The 20,163-nt window shown below is 41.1% G+C and overlaps 1 protein-coding gene across 15 annotated transcripts in view; it reads left to right on the top strand.

Annotated features, from left to right (window-relative positions):
• asxl2 (ASXL transcriptional regulator 2) overlaps window positions 1-20,163 on the top strand; it is a 291,236-nt gene that overhangs the window by 175,426 nt on the left and 95,647 nt on the right. For 7 of the 15 annotated variants that reach the window (XM_085996940.1, XM_085996938.1, XM_085996928.1 and 4 more), the window contains 2 exons: window positions 12,070-12,178; window positions 14,703-14,814. The exons of 1 other annotated variant lie outside the window; for it this stretch is intronic. In XM_085996940.1, the coding sequence (XP_085853066.1) occupies window positions 12,101-12,178; window positions 14,703-14,814 (190 nt within the window). In that variant the 5' untranslated portion in view covers window positions 12,070-12,100. Of the gene's footprint in view, window positions 1-6,691; window positions 7,039-8,812; window positions 8,934-10,594; window positions 10,892-11,759; window positions 11,841-12,069; window positions 12,179-14,702; window positions 14,815-20,163 lie in introns of those variants that run through there. 7 more of the 15 variants (XM_085996942.1, XM_085996933.1, XM_085996936.1 and 4 more) reach the window with 6 other exon arrangements.

Genomic DNA, 20,163 nt, shown 5'->3' with positions numbered 1-20,163 from the left:
GCTCTTCCCAGTCTATATGAAAATTGAAGTCTCCCATGAAAACAACTCTGCTTTTGCTACAAGCCTCTCTAATCTTGGAATTAATACATTCTGCCACTTCATTGCTGCTATCAGGAGGCCTGTAGACAACTCCCATTATAGGTTTAAGTCTGCTCTTATTCTTCAATTCAACAACAACTTGTTTTTATAAACCGCCTTTAATACAGTAAAACGTCCCAAGGTGTTATCAAACAAAATTTGACACTGAGCCACGTAAGGAGATATTAGGGCAGATCAAAGAGGGAGGTTTTAAGGAGCGTCTTAAAGGAGGAAAGAAGGGTAAGCTTTGTTTCCTTCTGTAGCATTGGACAGTGTTTGGAATCTATTTGTTATTGTAATCTCATGGATATCTTGTCAGTCTTGCTTTTTTTCCCCAACCTTAAGCCATTTCCTTGGTTTCTCTCCGCTCTTGTCTCTATATCATGACAGCCACGTACCTGGTTGTACTGAAGGCCTGCCCACTCCTTGATGGTTCACCTTTGAGGTCTAACATTAGCCTGGCATCTTGCTGACCTGTGGGAGCTTATGTACAAATCTAATACTATCCAGTCACACACACAATTTTATTCCTGCATGTACTGCTGTTTTAGTGAAATAACTACTTTGTTGATACTCCCATGTTTGTTTACGTGAGTGCTGAACCTACATGCCATTCCTGAAGCTTTTTTCAGAGGTGCACTCATAGTGAAACTATTTCATCTTTTTGCAACAATTTTGCTTTAGTTTTGTTTCGATATTGATAACTTCGAATGGCAGCCAATTTTAGATAATCTATCTTTTGTACCTCATCAGTCCCTGTAGGTTTAGATATTTCCGTGCAGTTGCGGGACCCCTCTAGAGGAACAGACCAAATAAATGAAAATTTTTGCTGTCAGTTTATACTCCACCACAAAAATCCAAAGTGCTAGTGAACTTAAATTGTAAACTCCCTGGTGTGCAAGTAAAATTAATCAAAACATTAATACTTTATTAAACCAATATAGACATAACGCTCTTTGGTGTCTCAACTTTGAGAAGTTATTTCCACAACAGAAAAGTAATCATTATTTTACTGATGTAATATTTCAGTTTTGTTAATATTCTAACATGGATTGAAATGTTTAATACATCACTTTTGCAGCTGATTTGCAACAGTGATTTCCATTGAACCGTCCATAAAAACCTGTTCCTTTCCTGTTCACCTGCTGTTTGGTTGGGGGATTAGCCTTAAAAACACTGATTTTAATTATATTTTTTATATCTTATCTTGAAGATCCACAATTTATTGCTATTGTCTCAGTGCTGAATGGCTGTGAAGCAACAGGATAACTAGAAGTGGAAGCCTCTACTCTGAGATCATAAGCTGTATAACCTCCTAAATAAGGCTCTAAATATAGTTCACTAAGGGTTAATAATAGGGGGATTATTTCCTATATGAGTTATTGTGGTGAATGGTACTGTATCTCACTTGAGGGAGCTCACTCACCTGCTCCTGATCTGGTCCCACCCTTCTGTCTCTTCTGGACCCACCATTTGTCTACAACAGATGTGTCATTAGGATACTGCCATTTTTTTATATTTCTCTCTCGCTTTAAAAAAAAACCCATGCTCAATCTAAATTTTACCTCAATAAACCTTTTGAAATTGGTCCACTTTTTCCAAAAGTATTTGAAGAAAAACGATTTGGCAAAAAAGTGTTAGAAGAAAAAGATTCCATCAATACAGCTGACTGAACAGTACTGGTGCATCCTGAGAAACTAGGCACACTGCACATGCTCAGATGGCACAATCCAAAGTCATCGCTCTGTGCGTAAATTTCAAGTTGAGCCCATGCTTTTGGGAGGATCTGAGGCCTATAAGTAAAAACTTTAGTGAAGGCATTAGAAGACATAAACAATTTGATGGATAATTTTATCCATGTTGTTGTGAAATATGTAATATTTGAATTTTTTATTTCATTTAAGACCTTATTTTGGACAATAGAAATTCAATTACTGAGAAGAAAAACGACATTAAAAAAAAATTCAGAAAGCATTTTGACTGATTTGCAGAAACCCTTCAGCAGAATGTGCAAGCAGAGATGGATATTACTCACTATAAAATAGCAGCTGTTTTGTGTCACACAGCGTGACACTTATCAATTGAAAATGCCCATCACAGCATCACCTACATGAGTAATGGGTACTGCAGGTACTTATGATGAGTTTTCAATGAAACATGCACACATCTACTGAATTTAAGATGTTATATATATTATAATAATGGCAAGCAGCAGGAAAATCAAGCATTCTGTAGTCTTCAGAGAAATTTGACTTTTCTACTACTGAAGTACCCTGAACAGCTTGGGAATCCTATAGCTTTTGATGTAGAACCCCCCCACCCCACTGACAAAGAAAATGTTACTTTGTTAAGTCAACAACATTTTTAATATTTTTGCATGTTTGAAAATAGCATTGCCATTAGGTAGCAAAAATTGACTGAGAGCTATGCTTTAAACCCTACATTCTAGCCATTCCCTGCATGTTCCTTTAACTCGGCCCTTCCATCACTGAAACCTTTATCCATGATTTTGTCAACTATGGACTTAATTATTTCAATATTCTAACCTCCAATTTTCTACCTCCACAAACTCCCAGCTTCTCCAAAAAGCAGCCACCTGTTTCCTGACCCGCACTAAAATTTCCATGCCCATCAGCCTTGTCCTTGTTGACCCACATTGGCTCTCTGTGCTCCAATGCATTACATTTAAACTTTTTCTTGGTCAGATTCCTCCACAATCTCGCCTCATGGCTCCTCGTCATATATCCTCTATTAGGGTAATTTTACAATTTTGTACTTCCAGTGTGGAGCCACAGACCCAAATTCTTGATATGTGCTTCTGGTGGGCAAGGCTTTGTGCCAGGAAAATAAACTCTTAAAGTGATCCCATATACTTTTTAGATATTATGTATGTTTCCCTTTATCGGTCACCATTGTTTGAATCTCATATATTAAGTTATTGTTGCCTTCATAAGAAAGAACGGCGTAAGTCTACAAAGTGAAGTAATGTTTCCACTGTAGCTTGATGACTCATTTAATCAAGTATTTGTCCAGGTAGCTGCTGCATCATCTTTTTTGATAGTGCTTGGCTTGTTGATGGCAAGAGTTTCGACAGATTTGGAGTGTGTAGTTATGGGTAAAGCTGGGCTTCTTTTAAGTCAAGGCTGATCAGAGAAATAGCTCTGAGTAAACAGTTGCTTGGAGACTGTAGCCACCGTGTGACCCAGCAGGAGTCTGCAGCAACCTCTGGTTTCTAACTTGCACAAGTGTCTAATGTTAACGTTCGTCTGATGCTTAAAGTGATTGAACTTTGACCATTTTTGGGAACTGAACTATGACGATCAGTTTGCCTTTAATTTTCAAATATCCATTTGGACACTTAAGATTATTAATTGTATAACTTTAAATTACAGACATGTTTCACACACTATTGGAATACACTAAGCTGTTGGCTATAAACCCAAAAGTGGCATGAAAATTACTGGAAGATTGATGTTGAATAATTCCTTCCATTGTGTTTTACATGCTGCTGACTTTTAACTACTGGGTGCAATATTTTTATTGTTTGCTCTTTGAGGGGATTGTCATGGAGATTGAGAGTTTATTATATGCAAACAGCCACCAGTTTGAAGTACTGAAGATGGCGGCAGCAATACAAGTCTTCTGCAGTTTGGAAAGCTTCAAAGTGACAGAATTGATTAAAATCTCACCTTTGATTTTATGCATGAGTTATGACAAACTATTGTAAGGACCAATACCCATTTTCCCATGTATATACTGAGCAAACTGACAATGCCTATAATTCACAACATTGTTTTTCCTTTGCCATCAAACCTCAACCCCCACCCACTTACCTGAAGGTGTCACCTGTGCCTTGGTCAAGTGGCCATTATTGATTTGTGAGCCTTTGCAGTGAGTACTTGGGACTTTCCGAGCCGATTTGATTCAGTTCCTTGTTAGATAAACTCGTTGAACCTTCTGAAGATTGATTAGCAAAATTCAAGGTGTAATGTTTTGTGAAAAAATATTGGGCAAACTTTCTTTGAGTTGTAGCAAATTGCAAACAAGGAACATAGTACAGTATTGCAGTTTACTTCCTTGCATTTTGTGTTTGTAATGAAACACAATTTGTCAAACATTTCGTAAAGGGTCACTTTAAAAATTATAAAACTATGCCATCTTTGAAGCTGTAAAGTTGTGTGCATATTCTGGCCGCCTTCTCTTAGGCAGTCCCTCGGAACCGAGGATGACTTGCTTCCTCATTCAAAATGAGCTCGCAGGTGACTGATTAGTCCAATGCGGGACCTACAGTCTCTGTCACAGGTGGGGCAGATGGTGGTTGAAGGGGCGGGTGGGCGGGGGTGCTTGGGTTGACGTGCGCTGCCTGCACTTGGCTTCCGCTTGCTCCCGGTGAAGAGACTTGAGGTGTTCGGCGCCTTCCCGGATGCTTCTCCTCCACTTTGCGGTCTTGGGCCAGGGATTCCCAGGTGCCGGTGGGAATGTTACACTTTTTCAATGAGGCTTTGAGGGTGTCCTTCTGGCCTATATGATTGTGTGCTGCCATCACAGAACTGGCCTCTGTTGGTGTGTTGGAATTCCAATACAGTATTGGATGACCCAATACTCCCAACAGTCTCCACTTCAACAACATTGAGCATTTTTGAAGTAGGTGTGTGCTTTAATTCATTAGGAGTGTTTATTCAGCAGGAGGAGCTGTGTCACTTCTTGGCAAGGGAAAAGACAGGTGAGGTAATATGTTGCCTCAAGTTTTTGATGCCATAGAGCCATTTTAAATGCTTTAGATGTGCTTTAAGACTTGAAGAGTTACACTGCTTTTTGCTTTATTTTTGCCTGTCAATACTGCATGTGTTCAGGAACTTCAGAAAGTGGGGTCCAAACTGGATTCTTTTAACCGATGCTGACTTTTAATTAAGGGTGTGTGGTATCCTCCCTCCAAAACAAGCACATTCTTATTCAGAGTATAAGATGACTTGTCTGCACTTTGTAACAAAATAGTTGTGCAATATTGAAGAAATATTCTGTTTTATAGCACTTGTGACAACTTTTAAAGTCAGCAAGTTTTACATCAAAACTATACATCCTTGAAATGTTCATTCAGTTTTTAGCATAAGCAGTTGGTTGATTTTGATGAGCAAGATCACAGTAATCAATTGGTAATTAATTTTAATCTGCTAAATATGCTGAATGATTTTGATGATGCTGTAATGTTTTGTAAAAAATGCAGGATAAAACAAAAGAAACCTGATTTGAGTTGTAGATCCAATTGCAATGGCTTCTTTATCAGGAAAAATGTTACAGGATCTCTGACATCAATGCGTAAATCTGAATTATTGAAACAAACACAAATGTGTACATGTGTAAATAATTGCACAGAAAACTCCAACTATAGTTGTATAATAATTATGATATTTAATTAAATATCAATTCAATTAAAATGTTCCCGTCAGAGATTCAAATCCTTCTCAGTGAAATGTTTCCTTTTCCAAGGGCTGCAACTGTTGGGACCAGTGCTTTCGTTGAACTAAATACTGGAAGTATTTAGAAAACTAGCAATATATAATTAAGATAGATCATTTTGAAAGTTGTTTGATTTGCAGAGTGAATTTGAAGAACAGCCCATTAGGGTGTTGAAATTTCTGAAATCGTTTTTTGTTCAATTAAGATTAGAGGCAAGGCACAGACCAGAACTTAATTAAAACAATAATTTAAAAAAAGTGGATTTATTTGCTATACGACTGCTTGATTAAAAGTGTTTTTTTACAATGAATGTTCACAGTTTGAAAGTATCTGGAGAGAATTTACATTAATTTTTGTAGCTCATGAAATACCGTTAATTGTAAAATGATCTCTGTGCGGAATGTGATCAGCACTTAAAACAGCTTGAGCACTATATATTGGTAATGGTGTCCATTGAAGACAAAATTTGGCTTAAAACATTTTTTACCTCATGTTTCAAGTACTTTTTACCTGTATTGGGTTTCAGTACAGAATGGCCACTTGCCTGCCAGATAGAGCAGCCAGATACTCGGTAACAACCTGATGTGAAGAGATGATTGCAAATGATGATGGTCAAACTCTTTCCCTTTCAGTTTTCTGTTCAAGGAAGTAAGTGAGGAAGTTATTGAGCACCATAATAGCTTTCCAGATCAAATTGGTTTGGCAATAGAGAAGCAGAAAGGGTGATATGTGAAAATAGGCTCTACAGGTTGGCTGAAGTTTGTAATGTTTCATGGGAGTTAGTTCTGGACCACAGAGTGTGGAGGGAAGGTACTTATCAAACATTTTCTGATAACACCAACCTAGATGACTAGAGTAAGAAAGATTGCTAGCATTCAGTGATCTGGGCCAGTTAAGTGGCGATGCTAAGGAATGACAGATTAATTTTCAAGGTAATCCGCATTGAAACATTAAAGGTGGCTACACAACAAAGAGGTGTCCATTAGCAAAGATAGACAAGGATTAAGGTGCAATTACTAATTATTCATTGAAGGTATTCATAAATTTGAAGTTGTAGTCAATAAGACTGATTAAGTACTTGGATGCATTTCCGAGGCATTCAGTTATAAATCAAGGCAAGTTTTTCTGTTTTTCTCCCTCCTTGTCTCTGTTACAGGTTTCAGAAAATTGATGAGTATTGCACCCAAGTGATCATTGATGATGTGTATCACCATAGCTTTCAACCATTGAGAGGTGTCACAGCTGAGCCTGTTCCTGTCCTTGGCTAATGTTTGCACTTGTATACAGTATGACTCACTGATTCGATAGCAAAATACTGCAGATGCTGGAAATCCGAAATAACAACAGAAAATGCTGGAAAAACTCAGCAGGCCAGGCAACATCCGTGGAGAGAAATTAGAGTCGACGTTTTGGGTCTAACCCTTTTTCAAAACTGGAAAGAAAATGAAATAGATCGAAAGGCAGGGCTGCGATAGAACAAAAGAAGTAAAGAGACATTAAGAGGTATTCAAAACGAGACGAGATGGTGATAGGACTAGTGGAGACAAAAGATGGCTCAGATTAGGTGTGAAATGTTCTGGCAGAATGAGAGACAGCTGCCATGTGGGAGAGAGAAAAAAAGGAAAGGTGGGGGGGAGGGAAAACCCAAAACAAAGGGGTGGAAAAAAAAGAAAATATAAGTAAAAATGTAATAGGGGCCGAGGTTATGATCTGAAATTGTTGAACTCGATATTGAGTCCGGAAGGCTGCAAAGTGCCTAATCGGAAGATAAGGTGCTGTTCCTCGAGTTTACGTTGAGCTTCCGTGGAACAATGCAAGAGGCCAAGGTCGGTGAGGTCAGAGTGGGAATGGAGCGGTGAATTAAAATGACAGGCGACCGGAAGCTCGGGGTCACCCTTGCGGACTGAACAGAGGTGTTCCGCAAAGCGGTCACCCAATCTGCATTTGGTCTCCCCAATGTAGAGGAGACCGCATCGTGAGCAGCGAATACAGTATACTAGATTGCGAGAAGTACAAGTAAATCGCTGTTTCACCTGGAAGGGGTGTTTGGGGCCCTGGACAGTGGGAAGGGGGGAGGTATAAGGGCAGGTGTTACATCTCCTGCACTTGCACAGGAAGGTGCCAGGCGAAGGGGAAGGGCTGTTGTGGGTGATAGAAGAGTGGACTAGGGTGTCTCGGAGGGAGCGGTCCCTACGGAATGCTGAAAGGGGAGGGGAAGATGCGTTTGGTGGTGGGATCACTTTGGAGGTAGCGGAAATGGCGGAGGATGATCCGTTGAATGTGGAGGCTGGTGGGGTAAAAGGTGAGGACAAGGGGAACCCTATCGTGGTTCCTAGAGGGAGGGGCAGGGGTGAGGGCAGAAGTGCGGGAGAAAGAACGGACACGGTCGAGGGCCGTGTCAACCACGGTAGAGGGGAATCCTCGGTTGAGGAAAAAGGAAGACATGTCGGAAGCACTGATGTGGAAGGTGGCATCATCGGAGCAGATACGGCGGAGACGGAGAAACTGGGAGAATGGAATAGAGTCCTTACAGGAGGCGGGGTGGGAGGAAGTGTAGTCCAGGCAGCTGTGGGAGTCAGTGGGCTTGTAGTGAATATTGGTCAATAACCTATCCCCAGAGATGGAGACAGAGAAGTCAAGGAAGGGAAGGGAAGAGTCAGAGATGGACCATGTGAAGGTGAGGGAAGGGTGGAAATTGGAGGCAAAGTGAATGAAATTGTCTAGTTCAGGGCGAGAGCAGGAAACGGCACCAATACAGTCATCAATGTATTGGAAAAAGAGGTGAGGGAGAGGACCTGAGTAGGACTGGAACAAAGAGTGTTCCACATATCCCACGAAAAGGCAGGCATAGCTAGGACCCATGCGGGTACCCATAGCAACACCTTTGATTTGGAGGAAATGAGTGGAGTTAAAGGAGAAGTTGTTCAATGTGAGAACAAGTTCAGCCAGGCGGAGGAGGGTGTTGGTGGATGGGGACTGGTCGGGCCTCTGTTCAAGGAAGAAGCGGAGCACCCTCAGGCCATCCTGGTGGGGGATGGAGGTGTAGAGGGATTGTACGTCCATGGTGAAAAGGAAGCGGTTGGGGCCAGGAAACTGGAAACTGTTAAAGTGGCGGAGGGCGTCCGAAGAGTCGCGGATGTAGGTGGGAAGAGACTGGACAAGGGGAGAAAAGATAGAGTCGAGATATGTTGACCAAGAGCAATGGTTGTTTTTTCCCACCTCTAGCCCAGGGACACTTGCGTTAATTGTTACTTTCCTTTACACTGCCCAACTCCAGATCCGTTAATTCAGCTCATATTCTTCTCGGCTCCATTGCTTAGTGCTGCAGCACACTTGCTCACTGAACTACTGAGGAATTTCCATCAGAAACCATTATTTTCACTCTGCAAGATTCACTGGTAAACTGTACTTGGAACATGTTGTCAATTTTGAATATCCTAACTTAAAAGAGGCAATCAATATAGCAGAGAGTTCAGAGCAGAGTAACCAGGATGATAGTGGCAATTCAGGCTCTGGGTTCTGATGAGCAGTTCACAAAGCTAAACTTCAGGGGCAAAAAAGATTGATAGCAAATATGATCCAAACCTTTTAAAATAATGAGACAAGCATTATACAGATCCAAGCAGAATGTTTATCTTAGGTTGTGAGGCTTGGATTAACTATTTTGAAGTTAGACTAGTGATTAAAAGATTATTTTCCCCCCACTGAATGGTGGAACTGACTCCCAACAGAAGTCTTAGTTTGACATAGTCCCTGTTTTTTTTTTAAAGGCTGAATATGTCTAGTTAATAAAGAGATTGTGGGGTATACAGATTAGGATAGACACACATGATCAATAACTGTATGGATCATTATGGCTCCATTACTGCTGACAATGGCTAAGACACCTATGCAGTGAAACTCGATAGAAGTGGGATTCCAAAAAGGATGAAGAAGGGAGGGGAGAAAATTGGCAGAACCAAAAGTGGAGGAACAATTAGATAAAGTAGAAAATGCTGGAAACACAATCCAGATTGCCAGCAACTGAAAGAGAAAGATGCTTCAGGTGTAACCTTCCAGCAGAACATGAAAGCGTCAGACTATTTGCCTGCTGCTTGTACCGTCCCTGTATGAAAAGAATTCAACTACAGCCTGCACCAACATGACTAATTATATTCTATTTTTCAAGGGCCATCAACAGAATTTAACAAAGCCAAAGAAATGCTAAAAGCAAAACCAGACCAATCCCAGCAGGATGTAGCACTTACTGGCACAGAAATATACTGTAACTCCTCTGTGATTCAGAAGCTAATGGCCTCCATAATCCAACTACTCGGGTCTGTATCCATATTGGCATACAGCATGCTCCCAGACCAAGTCTCCAGTGTGTACTGATTGAGCAGACCAGCCATATCTGAACCACACACAACTCGCTAAAACCTGATAGAAAGTTGTTTGAAAATAAAACCCCATCAGAAATGCAAAATCTATAATCCCCATTCAAATGATCATCTAACAACAAATTTGTCTGTTTTAGAAATATGTGATTATGGTTGTCCAAGGAATAAAAGAAACAAAAAGAAATAAACTACAAAAAATAGAAATAAACTACAAATGCTGGCTATCTAAAATGAAAATAGAAAATGCTGCAAATACACAGCATTCCTGTCAGTACATGTAAAGAGAAAACATGTTAGGTTTACACATGTAAACCTGCCGTCATAACTGGAAATTGGAAGATAGGTGAACTCATTAACAGTATGAACCAAAGAAAAGGGAGAAAGAACAAACAGAAGGCAAGTGTTAGGGATAAAAACAGAAAATGCTGGAAATACTGAGCAGGTCAGGCAGCATCTGTGGCGAGAGAAACAGAGTTAACGTTTTAGGTGGATGACCTTTTGTCAGAAAACATTAGGAATGCTGACTCCTGTCAGACAGCATTTTTGCCTTTTCAGTAAAAAAAAAAGGTGGGATTGGCCTGGTTTTGCTTTTAGTATTTCTTTGGCTTCGTTAAATTCTGTTGATGGCCCTTGAAAAATAGAATTTAATTAGTCATGTTGGTGCAGGCTGTAGTCGAATTCTTTTCATTTTCTTTTTGTACAGAGAAGGTACAAGCAGCAGGCAAATTGTCTGACGTGTTCATGTTCTGTTTTCAGTAAAGAAGCTCATTGCCAATCTCAGATCTGGCATCTAACCAGAAGCTATTCCAATATTTTTCTGAATCTTATACCATAAAAATGTTAATGCCATCAGAACAACAACCTGCATTTAATGTAGATAAACATCCCAAGGCACATCACAGAGGTGTAATCAGACAAAATTGGATGGCGAGCCAAAGAAGGTCTTTGGAGGGGTGAACAAAAACTTGATCAAAGAGGTGAGTTTTAAGGAGGGTCTTGAAGGAGGAGAGGGTGGTGGAACGGTGGCGAGGTTTAGGGATGGAATTCCAGAGCTGAAGGAACAGATACCAATGATGGGGTGAAGGAAAGGGGGATGCACAAACGGTGAGCATCAGAGGAACGAAGAATTCCGAGGGGGTAGTTGTAGGGCTGAAGGAGGTTAACGAGATAGAGAGTAGTGAGACCACAAAGGGATTCACACACAAGGATTATCATTTTAAATTGGAGGCGTTAGGAGACCAGGAACTAATGTAGGCCAGCAAGGACAGGGACTATAGGTGAGTGGGGCCTGGTATGGGACATGATACAGGCAGCAGAGTTTTAAATGAGCTGAAGTTTATAGAGAGTGGAGGATTGGAGGCTGACCAGGAGAGTACAGGAAAAGTTGAGTCTGATCGTGACAAAGACAAGGATGATGGTTTCAACAGCATGTTTGTCCAATACAAGGAAACTTGTGTTGGTGTCTGATGATATTTCTGACAGGAAGTGCTTCAACTCCAATATTCTTCCATAAATATCATCAGCAATATAGTGAATTTTGAAGGTTAAGTTATTAACAAAGTCTTATACACAAAATATGGAAGCTTTTCAAACTCGATTTACACACAAGTTGATGCCTAGAAATGCCCTGTAATACTTAAAGCAGCAATTTGCCTAAGATACAAACCAAGGAATATCTTGCACTGTAAGCTGTGACATCTCATTCTTCATAATATGAATATTTAGTCCTTTCAGAGAAAATTTGTGGTAGATTTTTCCTGAAATTTCTGGAACTCATTTTGTTTTTGACGTGTTATAGTCATTTTGACACAGGATGCTTACTTGCATCCCTTCTATTTGAACTAGAAGTGACTGGGAAAGAGCTTCAAACAGTTTCCCAAAATTCTAAAAAACAGATTTTCGTAGGTTGCACCCTTAAGGACAAAGGTACGTTTCTGACTGTATTATGATTATTCAGAAAATCTAAACAGTAGATGTGAATTAAAGCCAGTTTTTGGCTACAGAACAAGGCATTAATATGTAACACTGGCACCCTGTAGTACTGTATTTATTTTTTAAAACACTTCAAAGAATTTTGTAATCATAGGATCTTGACTTACAAGTGCTCCATGTATCTCATTCATGCATCGATTGATGTTATTTCTGTTTCTCCTAGTGGCACCTCTCCATTGGCTTGCTTGAATGCTATGCTTCACACAAATTCTAGGGGAGAAGAGGGTATTTTCTATAAGGTACCTGGTCGCATGGGAGTCTATACTCTAAAGGTGAGTTTTTCTTGAAGAAACACCATGATGCTATCTTATTTGTTTGTGTCCTTGGAGGGGGGGAAAAGATAGTTTCTAATGTATTGTAATTCTGGTTTCATTTTTAAATTACATTTACTGGTGGTGATCAAGGTAAGGAAGACCATTGCTGGGGGTGGAGCACTTTTAGGTTGAACAGTCTCATGTCAGGTGTAACACAGCGGATGCAGAGTAAACTCACTCTATTCTGCCCCAAAAATGTGACCTGAATCCAACATTGGAAGAACAAACCACTATTTCGCCAGTGTTATTTTTTCTGTTTCCTGCATCCTTATGGTATATCTGAAATTTAGTACTGATTTGTAGGTGGTTTTGTGTTGTGGGCTCATTGCCACTCGGAACTAGGTTGAGACTACCACTCCTCATTCTATGTAGGACTCTTGTCGCTTGAAAAGAGAAGAGAGGCATCATGTCAGTAAAGACTGGATATGAACCTGGATCTCGGAGGTGATGGCAAATATACAGCGCCATCTTAGTTCTGATTCTTATTTTTTCATTTGGCCAATACCAACACTGTTGGACTCTTCAGCAGGAGACTGCAGTTTGAATTACAGTCTTGATTCACATTTTGGCTGCTCCAAGGCAACCAAGTCTCAGCCATGATGGAGGGAGAGAAAACTGTTCAAGAAGAGATCACTTTCTCCACTGCTTAAAAATACCTGGTGATGGGTTGACTGAGGAGTGGCATTGACAGCATCTATAGAACTGTCCCTGGTGAGGAGTCGAGGCGATTTTCATTTTTTGGAAGGGATAAGAAAAAATGGTAAAAGTCTTAATTTGCATTGTATGGCTATGGCACAAATTATTACAGAAACATTGTGTTGATTACTAAAACTATCAAATTTACTAAATTAACATTAAAATTATGCACAACTGCAAGAGTGCTTGTAGATGATCTTTTGTGCCCATAATCCTCTATTTACCAAGTTCTTGATTTCTTTGCTGGTGCTGTCAGAAGGTACTGAGCAGAAACCAGGTCCTTCTCACAAGAGGAAAAATCATCTTTGGGCTGCTCTCGTGCCCCTCCTGAAGCCTGACTGAGTGACATCTGCAGATGTCTACAACCAAGTCATTGCCACAGGTGATGCATGGCACAGGATAGAGGAAAGGGAGTGTTGCACAGGAAAATTGCCCTCACATTAACTAAGTACCAACTTATTTGGATTACATCTGACATATTATTGATTAAAACAAATGACAATTAAAATCTATTTACCGTTTGATAAATGCAACTGTAACAGCAAGATTATGTGGAACAGGATATGACGAGTTATGTACTATATTATACTGTATCCACCCTATTGGACTCAATGAGGAGACACTTTATCCACATTTACATTTTCTGTCTATTTAAATTTATGTTGTGGGTTCAAGTCCCACTCCAGGGACTTGAGGACATAAAGCTAGGCTGACACTCCAGTGCAGTGCTGAGGGAGTGCTGCACTGTTGGAGTTGTCGTCTTTCGGATGAGACGTTAAACCGAGGCCCGTCTTCTTCGTCATGTGGACCCAAAAGATCCTATTGCACTGTTTCGAAGATGAGTAGGGGAGTTATCCCCAGTGTCTTGGCCAATATTTATCCCTCAATCAGGATCACTAAAACAGATTATCTGGTCATTTTCACATTGCTGTTTGTGGGAGCTTGCTGTGCACAAATTGCCTGCCGCATTTCCCACATTACAACAGTGACTCCACTTCAAAAGTACTTCATTTGCTGTAAAGCACTTTGAGACGTCCAGTGGTCATGAAAGGCGCTATATAAATGCAAGTCTTTTTTTGTTTCTTCAGTCATTATCCAGTTAATTTGACAGCCTTGCTCATTTATCTCTAGCCAATAACAATCGAAACCAACTATAGTCAGTATCATTAAACTATATGGGTACAGGAAATCAGAAGCAGGAGAGGACAACTTAATCTATTTAATCTTTATAACTGGAGCTAATCAAATTGTCTCGTGTACTGCTTTATGTTCTTTGTGGCATCTGGACTAGTATCTGAACAGGAATTTCTTTAGAGGAAAAATTATAAAAATGTAGTAATTTTTCTTTTTTTTAGCAGATCCTGAAGCTTGAGTGGGGGGTGGTGCGTTGGTAGCAGGAGTGGGTTTATTTTTCGGATTAGCAAAAACTTAATAAAAACCCCGTTTGCAGCAACACCATAATTTTCAAGAGACATAGGGGGTGAATTTCCTCGGGGTTTCTCCCACTCTGCTGCCAAGACGTCAAACGAAGCTTGCAGAAACCCCTTTTACCTGCTTAAATCCCGTTTGTGTGCTTAAACAGAGTTTCTGCCAAATTTACTGTGGTGGAGCAGGAGAAGCCCTGAGAGAATTCATTGCCTATAGTCTGCTGACAGTAACTGCTTCTTAAAGCAGCTTTTCAAAACCAATTATGTTTGCTCATTGCTGATTATTCTCAGCCGAAAGTAAATTGTAAAGACAGAGCTTCTGACTGCCGTAACATCACTTCTTCCTTTTGGTTCCCCAGAAGGATGTCCCAGATGAAATGAAGGATCTGTCCGAGATGTGGGATGACAGCAGTGATGGTCAATCAGACTCGCAGAGCACAGACAGCAACGAGAAAAGGGAAAGGAAGAAAAGTAGGTGGAATTTGGAAGGCAACTGAGGGTTGAAAAACTTACCATGTGACCTCCAAACTTAGCGACCCCTTTCTTGGGAAGAATGAACTAACCTGGCTTCCATTGGTCAGATCAGTTCAATTAAAACTGAGCTTCAGGCTGATTCAATCCCATTATATCCCAGTTGCTCTCAGGTTTCCATTGTAGATAACTGTCACTTTAGTACAGGACACAGGCATGTGGTGCCCTATCCCTTCAGGACAAAGCCAAATCCAGGCATGCCGAAGATATGAAGGTGTTCGCTGTTTGATGCTCAAAAGGCAAATGATTTTGGAATTTCAGTAATCCCTGTCCATTTCCCAGTGGGTAAACTAATAGAGAAAGGAAGTGAATAAGGAGTTTGGGAGATACGAATGGTGTATGATACATTCCAGACTTTGGTACTATCCTGATGGACTGTAATGGTCTTTTCCAATCCTGTTCATTCCTATGTAATCCCTACATGTGGCAGTAGGAAGGTTGGGGTGGGAGTAAGGAGAACTCTGCATTGTATCTGGCATTCTCCCCTCTCCTAAAATGTTCAAGCCTCATAATAATTCTAGTTTTTTTGCTGTATATGTACTTTGACACAAACATGGGTTAATGGAACAAACGGCAGTAGGATCCAAAGCATGCCTTCATTGCTGGCCATTATTATTTATTAGCAACTGTGGGAGCTTGCAATTTCAAGTTGGAATTTTATGGAAAGTCTGTACACTGTGTTTAGTTAACAGTAAATAAATGCTGTCTTCGCTGATAACGACACAGAGTTTGAAGAATCTTTGATATGCTAAATGAGAAAAATAGTTGTATATTGTAAAGGGATAAATGGTTATTCCCCAACATGGATAATCTGTTACAGCCAATTATTAGATTGATTAATAATACTGAATGGCAACGCCATAACTCTAGCTATTTCCCAGATCAGTAATTTGGATTTCAACTTATTTTTTGGTGAAGGGTAAAATGCCACTTCTGAGTTTTGTTCATTTTTTAGCGGAAATGGTGATGTAAAGGAATTATTTTAAAAACAACAATCTACTTGTAGTGGTTAGTGATTAATTGTCTCAACAGAGTCAGTTCATTCACTGCGTGGAGTCCCTGTGCATAGACTGACGTTTTTGTAAGGTTACTTGCAGTAGGAACACTGTCCTCCGTGCGCCAGTGTTGTTAGAATTTTAGGCTAGGCTGATTATTGAGTAACTGAATAAAGTTTGCAATTGACAGAAATTAATTAAGCAGTGAAGGATCAATGTATTATGGTGCCAGTATGGATAGAGTCAAGTACATGCATTTCATTCAGATCTTATTCTACAAAGAAGCGCTGGCAATATTGCAATAATTGACAGTTGTGGAAATATATTTTTAATAATTTCATCTTCCTGCCATACAAGATGGGGCTTGTTTGCAATATGCTGGGAGTGCACTTAATGAGCCTGAGTTTACGATATTTCCTGATTTCTATACCTGACAGAACATTCTGTAACAAAAATAATTGGATTGCGTAACCCTTCAATATTGTTCCTTTTATGAGTTCAATGTATTGAGCCCAAGTCCACTACCTTGTAGTATAGTTTTTCAAATATGCAAAATGATAACAGGACTCTATCTAATCAAAAACAAAAGAAAGACTTGCATTGATATAGTACCTTTCACGACCTCAAGACGTCCCAAAGCACTTTACATCTGACAAAGTACTTTTGAAGTGTAGTCACTGTTGTAATAAACAAAGACAACAACGCATTTGAGAATTTTGAAATCGTGGTGTTGCTTAACTGGGAGCCACTGTAGGCCAGCAAGGTCAGGGGTGATGGGTGAACGGGACTTGGTGCGAGTTAGGACACGGGCAGCCGAGTTTTGGATGACCAAGTTTACGTAGGGTGGAACGTGGGAGGCCAGGCAGGAGTACATTGGAATAGTCAAGTCTATAGGTAACAAAGACATGGATGAGGGTTTCAGCAGTGGATGAGCCTGAGGTAAGAGCGGAGACGGGCGATGTTACGGAGGTGGAAATAGGCGGTCTTAGCTATGCCGCAGATATGTGGTCGGAAGCTCATTTCGGGATCAAATATGTCACCAAGGTTGCGAACAGTGTGGTTCAGCCTCAGACAGATGTTAGTGAGAGGGATGGAGTCAGTGGCTAGGGAATGGAGTTTGTGGCGGGCACTGAAAACAATGGCTTCGGTTTTCCCAATATTTAATTGGAGAAAATTTCTGCTCATCCAGAACTGTATGTCAGACAAGCAGTCTGACAATTTAGAGACCGTGGAGGAGTCAAGAGAAGTGGTGGTGAGGTAGAGCATTTTAGGGGAGGGCAGGAAAGCAAGAGCTTGTAAATCAGAAGATATTGTGGGATAAGGAGGAAGTGGGCTGTGAGAAGGAGAATAACATAGGATATCAGCATCTTGTATTCTTTCAGCTCCACCGCTGGCCAGGGCTTCAGCCATGCTCCTGCAAAAATGGCCAGCCCCGTCTCCTCCAAGGGGGTGAAGTGAAGCTAGGAATGGTAGGTGTGCCTCGTGTTTGGTACAGACGGTTGGTAGGTGAATGATGGGGGCTGGGAGGGTCGTGCAATGAGCAGTGCGTGAGGCTAGTGGTGTAGCTGGTAGGAGATGGCTTTTGAAGATGCATTCACTGACCTTGACCTCTCATCTGGTCTCACATTGTTCTTTCTGAAGGACCTCCTGGCCCATCTGGGTACCCAAACATGTACATGTTGTGTTCAGCCCCTGCAAAAAGTTGGGGTGCTGCGTGTGCGACCCTGGTGCCCCTTCCTTGGCTTGTTGAGCCATTTATGTTAACACTGAAGGACTTTTTTTTACATGCGGAAGACAGTTCAGCTTTAAGAGCTGAAGACAGCCATTTCAGAATTATTTTTCTTTTCAGAAGGCAATAGAGCTCTAAAGGCTTCCTATTTTTAAATGTTTTTTTTTCATTTTAGAAGGCAGTTCCCCTTTAAGGGACTGACGTTGCTTTCTTAAGTGACTAGCTAGCTTTAAGACAACGCTGCCTTGCTCCAGGTTCGCAACAGCCACGCTGCATTGGGCCTCCTGCTGAGACTGCCGGAAAAAGAGTTTTGCACTCCAGGTTTTGCGCTGCGATAATTTAAATTAGCAGGCAGCATCAAAATACCATTGCTGCCTGTGCTGTTATTGCAGGCAGCCGTTAACTGCAGCCCGCGATGGCACCAGCAGGTTTCCAGCCTACTTTAATTTATCGGCCAATGTCTCTCAATGGCTGGATGGCAGACTAATGGTTCATTTTGTTGATACACCAGCTATGGCTGAATGGTAGCATTCTATCCTCGGAGCGAGAAGGTGGTGGATTCATGTCCCATTCCAGAGACTTGAGCACATAATCTAGGCTGGCACTTGAGTGCAGTACTGAAGGAATGCTGCACTGTTAAAGGTGCTGCCTTTTGGATGAGATTTTAAACCGAGGCCCCATCTGCCGTCTCAAGTGGCCGTAAAAGATCCCGTGGCATTTTTTGAAGGAGAGCAAGGGAGGCCACGCTCCTCCCTATCTCTGTAATCTCCTTCAGCCCCACAACCCCCCAAGATATCTGCGCTCCTCTAATTCTGCCCTCTTGAGCATCCCTGATTATAATCGCTCAACCATTGGTGGCCGTGCCTTCTGTTGCCTCAGCCCTGAGCTCTGGAATTCCCTTCCTAAAACTCTCTGCCTCTCTACCTCTCTTTCCTCCTTTAAGATGCTCCTTAACACCTATCTCTTTGACCAAGCTTTTGGTCACTTGCCCTAATTTCTCCTCGTGGCTCGGTGTCAAATTTTTTGTCTTATAATACTCCTGTGAGGTGCCTTGGGGTATTTTACTACGTTAAAGGCGCTATATAAATACAAGTTTTTGTTGTTGTTGAAAAACCCAGCAGGTCAGGCAGCATCTCGACCTGAGACGTTAACTCTGTTTCTCTCTCCCCGGATGCTGCCTAACCTGCTGGGTATTTCCAGCATTTTCTGTCTTCTCAGAGATCTTCCTTTACCATCTGAAGCCTTGCAAGCATCCAGCAGCACTCCCTGCACACTCTAAAATTTATTGCGCCAAGCCACTACTTCAATAAAATATTTTTTTTTTTTTTTTTTTTTATATAAAGAAGTCCAAAAGCTTAAATCCAAACTTACCTGAAAGATGTGTGTGTCCCTTTAAGAAGCACTGACAGCGTCTCTGCAAGTCTGCCTCACGCACGCTTTTCTGAGCATGGTTAGGACCCGACTTTAAACAGCGAGAAATTCCCAGTTTGCAGACGTGGTGTCGAGTCAGGCGTTGCACACTGACTGTCGTCATGATCTGCTCATTTACGTTTCATGGTCCAGCGCTGTCAACGGTAGCGCTATGGCCCCTACCAAAATGGCGGCTGCTGTGTCCCGCGCTGGAGCGGCAGGAAGCAAGGCAGCCGCCATTTTCTTGCAGCAAATCGGTGTTCACAGGTATTGCATATGTATGGAATTTCTAGGCCATGGATTTCCACATGGAGACTGTCTTCTTGAGACTTCTCCTGTGCCCCAGAATTAAATCAGGAGAAGATACTTTCGATCGTGAGGTGTGCCACTGGAGAGAAGAACACAATGACCAGAATTTTCCTTCCTTGGCAGGTCCAGTGCGGCTGGTGTCCCTGGCGGGTCCCAACCCCACTGTTGGCTCCATCGCGCTGTACAAAATGAACTTACCTTAATGGGGCCTATTAAGCCTGTCCAGCTCGTTACCCAGCCCAATGAGATGGAATGGGTCTGGTGACGTCATTCATGATGCGTTTTAAGCTGGGCTCCTTAAAGGGGCCCTGGCCACATTAAATTTTAAGTTCAATCTAACATAGTGGGTGTTGAATCTTTACTGTACAATCATATAATAAAAGTTATATATGAGTGACAAAGAAATATTTAAATAAAATTATCATGAAGTAATATAACTCCATCTACAAATACGATCAAGAACATAATTAAAAAAGTAGATTAATTGGGAAGTTATTGGCGCTTTAGTCACAAATCTGTATCGGTAACTGGTACAAATCAAAGATGTGTGTATATAGGTAATACATAAAATTAAGCAGATTTTAAATGTAATAGTAAAGGGGTGGATTTACAATTTTATGCAAGTTCAGCGGAACAGCTGCGGAATCCCTGACAAACAGTGTAAGTGGTGCTTACAATGTGTTTCTGGGATTTCTGCAGCTCTTCCGTTGAAGTTAAAAATGGACAAGTGAGAGAACCTCTGCAGAAATTCACCCTGAGGTCTCAGTGAAAAATTTAATTAGTCATATTCAGGGACTGAAAGCAAATTGAACAAGTGGAATGAGTGATGAGAATGAAATTGTTACG

The sequence above is a fragment of the Somniosus microcephalus genome, chromosome 9 (genome assembly GCF_052327205.1).
Source record: "Somniosus microcephalus isolate GS21.2 chromosome 9, FLI_Smic_1.0, whole genome shotgun sequence".
Classification (NCBI taxonomy): Eukaryota; Metazoa; Chordata; class Chondrichthyes; order Squaliformes; family Somniosidae; genus Somniosus; species Somniosus microcephalus.
This window is presented reverse-complemented; position numbering and strand designations above follow the sequence as displayed.